Source organism: Nematostella vectensis, chromosome 13 (assembly GCF_932526225.1).
Source record: "Nematostella vectensis chromosome 13, jaNemVect1.1, whole genome shotgun sequence".
Taxonomy (NCBI): Eukaryota; Metazoa; Cnidaria; class Anthozoa; order Actiniaria; family Edwardsiidae; genus Nematostella; species Nematostella vectensis.
In genome coordinates, this window is record NC_064046.1 from 6,194,656 (window position 1) to 6,202,831 (window position 8,176).

Consider the following 8,176-nt stretch of genomic DNA (forward strand, 5'->3'; position numbering starts at 1 on the left):
TTGTTTTTGCCTCTGAATTGTAGGATATATAAGCAAATCGAAGAAATTTATTTTCCCGCTTCGAGTTCCGTTACCACCGGCCATCTTTACTTCGGATTTGAATTCAAAAGGTGTCGATTGTGGGCGGTCCTTACCCTTTTATAGCGCGGTTTCGTGTTTAAATCTGATCAACCTGGCACGGACGCTGTAGATTATTTACAGAAAACCGGCATGCTGATGATAATTGGTTGTTTCCGCCATCTATTCTTATTCCTAGGGCCATTAATCACCTTCGATTGTGTAGTACACAAAACTTTGATTGTCCCCTTTTGGAAATCAGCAGTATTTTGGTTTGTTCTTTGCCCAGATGGCGTTCATTGGGACAGCGCACTTAAAGACTAGAGATTATTAAACTATAATGACAGGATTCTGGTTCGAGGCAAGAGCTAAGAACTCTTTGTTTGGTAGAGAGAATGGATCAATTGAGCTTTAGGGCCACCAGGTATTGGCATTATAAATAAAAGGTATCTGGTATGGAATGTAATGATAGAGGCAGAAATGTTTATTTTGACGGCATGTGAATAACATGTGGGAATGTGAAGAGAGTGCAGTATGGGTAGGAGAATATAAAGGGAGACATAGCGCGCTAGTGTCACTCTAGCCAGCTCCTCTTTTTAAGCCATATTGACTTTTGCTAATTTTATTTTATGTGTATTTTCTTTTTTAAACTTTTTCTTCGGCTCTTAAGCCCCGAGAGCACGCAATGCTGAGCATTGGTTCGGGGAACACGGTCCAGAGTTTTTTCCTACAGGGTTTTTATTTCTGGTTTACGTGTCCGATTCAGTATTAACTTCTGGTAAATATAAATTAGGTGATTATATATTTCACCTTTTCAGATTGTAATTGTATTGAAAATTCAGCAGTGTTTACTGCTTGTCAGATTGTTTTGCATTGTAATGTTCATTCAGCAGTGATTACTGCTAGCTGGGCGCTGGCTACATATCCAAAATAAACAGGAGTTCTCCTGAACTATGTTTGTTGTAAAGTGTTATGAAAAGGAGGCAAAATTGTAATGCATTCTGTCTGTTCATGTCTTTGCTTCATTATAGAATGTATTTTTATTACAAGGCACAACATCAGTTTATTATAGACTATCAGTAACACTGTATGTATTTTTAGGTTTTCCTACTGCAATAAAAATCCTGCACCTCACATAAGCCTTAGTTAGTACTAGTTTCCAGCATCGAGTTTTTTTCTTCTCCAATTGTAGTCGCGTTCTTTGGCTCGACTATATTTCGTTGATAAGTCAGATATTTTTATTACAAGGTACAAGGCACAACATCAGTTTATTATAGACTATCAGTAACACTGTATGTATTTTTAGGTTTTCCTACTGCAATAAAAATCCTGCACTAGCCAGAGTCTGCACTAGCCAGAGTCTGCACTAGCCAGAGTCCGCACTAGCCAGAGTCCGCACTAGCCAGAGTCCGTACTAGCCAGAGTCCGTACTAGCCAGAGTCCGTACTAGCCAGAGTCCGTACTAGCCAGAGTCCGTACTAGCCAGAGTCCGCACTAGCCAGAGTCCGCACTAGCCAGAGTCCGCACTAGCCAGAGTCCGCACTAGCCAGAGTCCGCACTAGCCAGAGTCCGTACTAGCCAGAGTCCGCACTAGCCAGAGTCCGTACTAGCCGGAGTAGTTGCGTTCCAATTGTTGCGTCAATTGCAGTTACAGCACAGATGTATGCACCCAATAAAGTGTAATATGCTAAAGTGTAGTTCATGGGTTAATGAAAATCACTCTAATTTTTTTCAAATAAAAGAGGCAAAGGAAATAGTTGATGACCACTTGTTTTGCAGTATTAACACTCAGTTAAGGTTAGAAAAAATCAATTTGACTTTTATGACATAAGTATGTGAATGCACATCTCTTAAATTGGTTTAAATATTTTCATTGAAATTAACATGCTAATTGTATTTTTATATAGACTTTGCCATGTAAAATTGGACCTTATTATAAAAGTTGATGGTTTTCTGCAGCTTATCTGGAATGAAAATGTATAAAAAGGTCAAGGAAAAGTGTTTATTAAACAGAGACTTGCTGTGAATTGTTATTTTAGAAGACTGATAATAAAACAAAAAAAACTTCCTTGATCTGAAGCTTAATTAGCCTCCTTTGCGGTTCCCTTCTTTCTATTTTACCATGGAGGCTTTCTCTCTGGTTCTTCTTTCTAAAGAAGGCTTTATGGCAAATGCCAATATCATGCCGTGGCACTAACAATTTCGAGAACAAAAACAGTAATAAAAGATGATCAGAAAATTGTCTAGCTTCTCCCTGCACAGAATTGCCTTTGCTGTCACTAGTTTCCCAGGTATATTGAAGCAGGATGAACAGATGAAGCTTCCTTTACAAACACGTCAAGAATTAAGCTTATTATTACTGATTTCCATGACTCTAACTTGTGTCCCTGAATGTCTATTTAACCTTAAGCTTTTCTCAAAGGAGTAGATAAATGGCCATACAAAACTTCGAAACACTTCGCATTCATCTCTCCTCTTTGCGCTGCCGTATTAGATTTATCAGCCCGACCGTGAGCAATTTGCGGGGAGACTAAGTTCTAATGTTTTGATCAGTGACCAGTCCATTGTTCATTCGTTTTTCCCGAAAAGGCAATATCCCGAACTGCTTATGGTTGGGACACACCATTACTATATTCAATATTTTCAAATAAGGTCATTAAACCATGAGGGGCAGTGTTTAGCAGATGCGTAATTGAAATTTTTCCCCATTTAATTCCTCTATAATTCAGATGGCTTTCAGGGCAAGAATTTGTACATTCACCTATAAACTGCTGCAGGTTATGGAACATTCTTTTTAGGGTGCAACCATAATAAAATAGGTGCACATTTGAGATGGGGCACAGAGAAGGTCGTCATTTTCCTTCATCCTAATTAATCTCTAACTAGCAGTTCTTGATGGTCACCTGCATTCTCCTTATGAGAGCTATTTATCAATTTCATATCAAATGTTTCGTTTCTTACAGTTGAAAGATCATCAATGCTAGATCCAGAATGTCTTTGTTCACTGCAGTCTTTGTCTGCTAATATCACCTCTTCACGTTTAGCTTTCCTAACGTCCCAATTGTGCCATAAGGTGACTATCACTGCATCCAATACCAAGATACCAAGGTGGATAAGAATCATGGGTAATGCCATTAAGCCCTGCCGTGGACCAGATATCGGCAGCAGCGACATAACAGTCACAGCGACAGTCAAAGACTTCTGACTTGCAAGTACCACAACACATTTGGTGGCAGGTGCTTCAATCTTAAGTACTCTACACAAGGCTAGGTTCATGACCATGAAGAAAAGATGAAGTAATAGACCCCAGGCTAGAACAGCGAACATGCCAGTCACCGGGATAGTGGTGAATGCACCTCCCTGACTTGAGACGCTGACCTTTATCCAGGGAATCATGACTAAAAGAGTGATGCTCATGAGTTTAAGGGTGTCGCTGAACCTTTTGACAAAGAGTTTCACCTTGGGGATATACCGACATCCTTTACCAACCTTAAATAGAGAGAACATGCCAATATCAATGTATGGCAGACTTTTGTCATCCAATGACCAATGAACTTCAGTTAATGTAAAACATGCTGCTTTTAAAAAAGGGTTCCTTCTTTATCTCAAGCATGAAACACAGACAAGGGTCAAGGAATCTTAAGATCTGGACATCTTAAGGTCTTATTTTTGTAATAAGGTAAGAATTTTTGTTTTTTAAACTCATGAAAATGGATGTGAAAAATCTTGCACAAAATTTTGTCTGGAAGTTTTTTTGTCAAAAATAATTGCAGTTCTAACACAAAATATCTGATTTTTTCAGTATAAATAAGAAACTTACCAGTAGTGGAAGAAGTACAGTTAGAACCAATTTGAGTAAGAGATTAAGAACATCAATTTGAACTCCTTGTACAGACATCAACCACTTCATCATTGGGGGAACAATAAACACCGCCATGATATTACAGATGATGGTGGTCATGAGGGCTAGGGTGGAGTTTCCTCCAGCTTGGGCAACCTATGAAAAACATTACAGTAAAAACCTAAAAAAACCCTACATCTTTTTTAATGCCTAAAGAGTTTGCTGTTTAAATGGTAGTCAGCACAATTTTATGCTATTTAGTTTATTTATCTTGCTTGAAATCAGCTAATTATGAGGGTTAAGCAAACATCTTCACTGACAAGGGCACCAACCAGAAGTTCAACACTTTAATTCTTTATTTATGAAGCCCTCTAGTGCTGCAGTAGCATTAAAACTAAACAAAAATCCTCTCGTTCTGGTTGCTGTCTGTCATATTTGATAGAGTTATTTATTAAATCCATCCCACCAACAGCACCCTCAAGACATCCACAAATAGCAAACTCCTATTTTACCTAACAGAACTATTGCTTATTACTGAATAACTCAAAGAGAGTATTGATAAGGACCTGCAACAGCACCCTCTAGACGTCCAGAAATAGAACTCCTATTCTACCTTACATAACTCTTGCTTATTACTGAACAACTCGAGAGTATTGATAAGGACCTGCAAAGTTGATTGCTTCTGGATAGATTTAGAGGCTTTTTAGGGTAAATGTGACCCTTTTATAATTTTTTTTGTTACAACCCTTATTTAAACCCATATAAATTGGACAGTCAATAAAGGTCGATAACAGTTACACAATCACTTTATAAACCAAATTTAATTGATGGGCAATCAATGCCACAAATATCTGTGACCTCTTATTTATTATTCATTTTTAATGCCTGGTGCACACTTTTTATCAATCTGGTTTGTTGTCTTTGTGACCTTAGGTTAAAGGTTGATTGACTGATACGCAATCAATATCATTTTAATACTCATATTTACAGAATCTTTACAGAGATCGTCTAATTGATTGCATTCACGATCATTGTTTTTTAACTACTTCTCCAGCCCCCTGGGTAATTATAAAATACTCACCAATACCACTCCAGCAGATATCGTACAAGGCACGATAAAATACAGTTGTATACCAGCCCTGAATGTCTCTGGGCCGAGCACAGCACTCCTTGTTATCTCCCCAGTTCTATTAACAAGTCGTGAGCCATTTGTGGAATTCCTACTGCTACTCGTCCAGTCGCTATCATCGTTATCAAACGGTAATAAACTTGTTAGCTTTGCCGCAATAATTGGGGTTAAAAGCATGATGATTATAAAGTTTAGAATCAGTGATTTCCATGCTCGTAACGACTCCTTGATTTCACCAGTGCGAAGCTTGATGCCGCTATGTAAAAACAACCCAACAATGCACACGTAATGAAAGCTTATCTTGCTAAAGGCAACCCCTGGTACGGGGACTAAAATCCCGAAAAATACCAGAGTTATTAAAGCCAGCGGGAGGTAGTTCTTAAAAAGAAATGCCCCAATTCGTTTCCGAAGTGGTGGTTTTTCCGGGGTTATGAACCCCGTTTCATCAACAACGGAAGGATTATCATCAACAATTTTCATGTGAAGAGTCTCGTCCGCCATTTTGAAAGGCAAGACAGAATCGATAATACCACAGGTAGCCCAATCCAATATCAAAAATAGAAAACAAAAATCAATGTGAAACATTGTGTACTGTTCGGGCCCGAGTTTCCAATATGCACAATTGCGTTTTTTTTTATAATCATTTCTTATTAAAAACTTATCAAAGATATTTTATCTTATTTTTATTGAGTATTTTATAGCCTTTTTTCCTACTATGGGTTACCTTTGTCTTTATTTCCCAGGTTGTTTGACCGTGTATGCATGCGGAAGTGAAAGTGCTTCCAGGAATTTGTTCTAGCAGCTAGACGCATTCTTCCTTTGGTAACTAACACACAACTTTACAACTCGACTTCAGCTATGGTCCAGTGGCAAACAAACCTCAAAACCCTCAAGGAGCGCGGTGCCCACATGTACAACAATCGCACGTTTAGCGATGTGGAGTTTTCCGTGATGAACGCTGACGGCGAAAAAGTCTCCATTCCCGCTCACAAGTACGTACTTGCTACCTCAAGCCCTGTGTTCGAAGCCATGTTCTTCGGCAAGCTGGCGGAGACTGGCTTTACCATCGCTTTGCCTGACTGCAGTGCTGAAGGGATGTTGGAAATGTTGCGTTTTATTTACACCGAGGAAATTCGCTTTACGATAAACATTGCAGTGGAAGTGCTTTACCTCGCCAAGAAATACATCCTTCCTTGTTTAGAGGAAAGGTGTCATGAATATTTCAATGAAGAAATGGGACCCGATGACGTGCTTGCTGTTCTTCCCCATGCAGTGAGACAGGCGGATCAGGAATTGCAAATGATTTGCTGGAATCTTGTTGAGGATCGATCACAGGAGGTTCTGGATTCGGATGCCTTCTTGGGAATCTCGCACGAGTTAGTGAAGGAAACGCTAGATGGGGAGCTGTTTGCAGTGACCGAATTGTCTGTGTTCCTGGCACTGAATCGCTGGGCAGAACATCAAGCCAAAAAACAAGGCAAGAGCTCTGATGGAAAAACAAAACGATCTCTTTTAGGAGATGAGGTGATCAAGACCATTTGTTTCCCTGCAATGACTGTGCAAGAATTTGTTGGTGAGGTGCTCCCTACAGGCATTCTTAAGAAATCAGAAATCGTCGAGTTGTTCACCTATTTCAATCTACCAGAAAAATCCTCAATTGAATGCAAATCTTCTGCAAGGTCAGGAAAGCAGATAGAACCAAATATTGTGTGCAAGCGCTTTCCTAGTCCCTATCTTTTAAGTATTGGCCAAGGGAAAAAATCTGATGCCATATCATTCACTGTTAGTAAGCCTGTGTACCTCTATGCTGTGAGGCTAATGGGCTCTACTGGATATAGTTATATGGTAAAGCTGTCAGTCTGCTGTAAAGAGACTGTTTGCAGTCAAGTGGCAGAGAAGACTTATCAAGCCGTATCAATAGAAGGCATTTCCCATAGATTTGATGTGAAACTGGATAAGCCTCTGTTCATAAAGCCAGGTGTTCACTACACCATCAAAGCTGAAAGCAATGCCCCAAGTTACCCAATGTCCCACAGTCAATACGGGATGGCAAGTGTCCAGTGTGGGAATGTAACTGTCAATTTCTTTGATCACCCCAATGACAACAGTGCCGGCACCACTGTACAGCAAGGTCAATTCTCAGATTTGCTCTTATATCAGAAACTTACAGGGGCGTAGCCAGGGGGGTGGCCTAGGGGCCCCCTTTTAGCAGCCAAAAATACAGTAAATTTATGAGACATCATCTAAATACAGTAGAAAACGCACTGAAAATCCCTTTTAAGCCCGCGCCTGTTAAACATCCTGGCTACGCCGCTGACCTAGCAAGGTAGCTGCTATGAAACAAGTGAAAAAAAAAATAGTTTAAATGATGGGCACTAAGCTTTACCCTATTTTTTGGACAGTTGCATGCTCATTTAAAAAAATGCCAAGAAAGAGATTGTGACATAATACGAAAATTGGTAGTTTTAGTTTATACATGTTGTTTTATTACAGGTTAGGATACCAGGCATTTAGTTGAAGTAATCTAATATGACAAACTGGCTGTGGTATTGTAATGTCATACATGTCGCTCTATAAATGCAAAAAGTTAGGACTACCATGCATTTACCATGCAATTTTAGACTTCGACCTAGTGGGCATCTCAGCGGAAATTAGGCTTTATGCTTCATTTGTTTTTTTAAATTAGAACTCAATTATTCGGTTGACTGTATAATGATAACTTCTTACTTATTCCTCAATTCCCTTTTTGGATTTCGACTTATCAAAGCTTTGTACTGTATTGTAAGGAGGCCTAAAGGCTGATTAGATGATTTAGTCATATGCCACTTGCCCGCAACACCTCTACAACTCAAGTTGTATATACCAACGCATTTTGTAATAATCGACGCACTTTGTAATAAACTTTGACGCACTATATAATAATAAAACCTAACGCACTTTGTAATAAAATTTGGCGCATTTTGTAATAAACTTACATCTTATGACTAGACATCGTATGCAACAAGATGGTCACGTGATGTAGGAATTCATCAATGACGCAAAAAATATTCCTCACGTCATCAAAAACAAAAATATTCCTTTTTTCATGGTAGAAACATCTAACGACAACCAAACCTATCAGGTGTCATGTAGGTGTCAAGGGGGTGCAA

General features: G+C 39.2%; 2 protein-coding genes across 2 annotated transcripts; one reads left to right on the forward strand and one right to left on the reverse strand.

Moving 5' to 3' along the window:
* Nucleotides 1-1,100: 1,100 nt before the first annotated feature.
* Nucleotides 1,101-5,571, reverse strand: LOC5518057 (probable sodium/metabolite cotransporter BASS4, chloroplastic). Its single transcript, XM_001637934.3, has 3 exons — nucleotides 4,980-5,571; nucleotides 3,878-4,054; nucleotides 1,101-3,546 (listed from the first exon to the last, which is right to left on the reverse strand). The coding sequence occupies exons 1-3, from the start codon at nucleotides 5,526-5,528 to the stop codon at nucleotides 2,929-2,931; spliced, it is 1,344 nt and encodes a 447-aa protein (XP_001637984.3). The 5' UTR covers nucleotides 5,529-5,571; the 3' UTR covers nucleotides 1,101-2,928.
* On the forward strand, nucleotides 5,032-7,949 carry LOC5518001 (BTB/POZ domain-containing protein 6-B). Its single transcript, XM_032362616.2, has 2 exons — nucleotides 5,032-5,158; nucleotides 5,771-7,949. Exon 2 carries the CDS (start codon nucleotides 5,886-5,888, stop codon nucleotides 7,203-7,205), a length of 1,320 nt encoding a protein of 439 aa, XP_032218507.2. The 5' UTR covers nucleotides 5,032-5,158; nucleotides 5,771-5,885; the 3' UTR covers nucleotides 7,206-7,949.
* The last annotated feature ends 227 nt before the right edge of the window (nucleotides 7,950-8,176 follow it).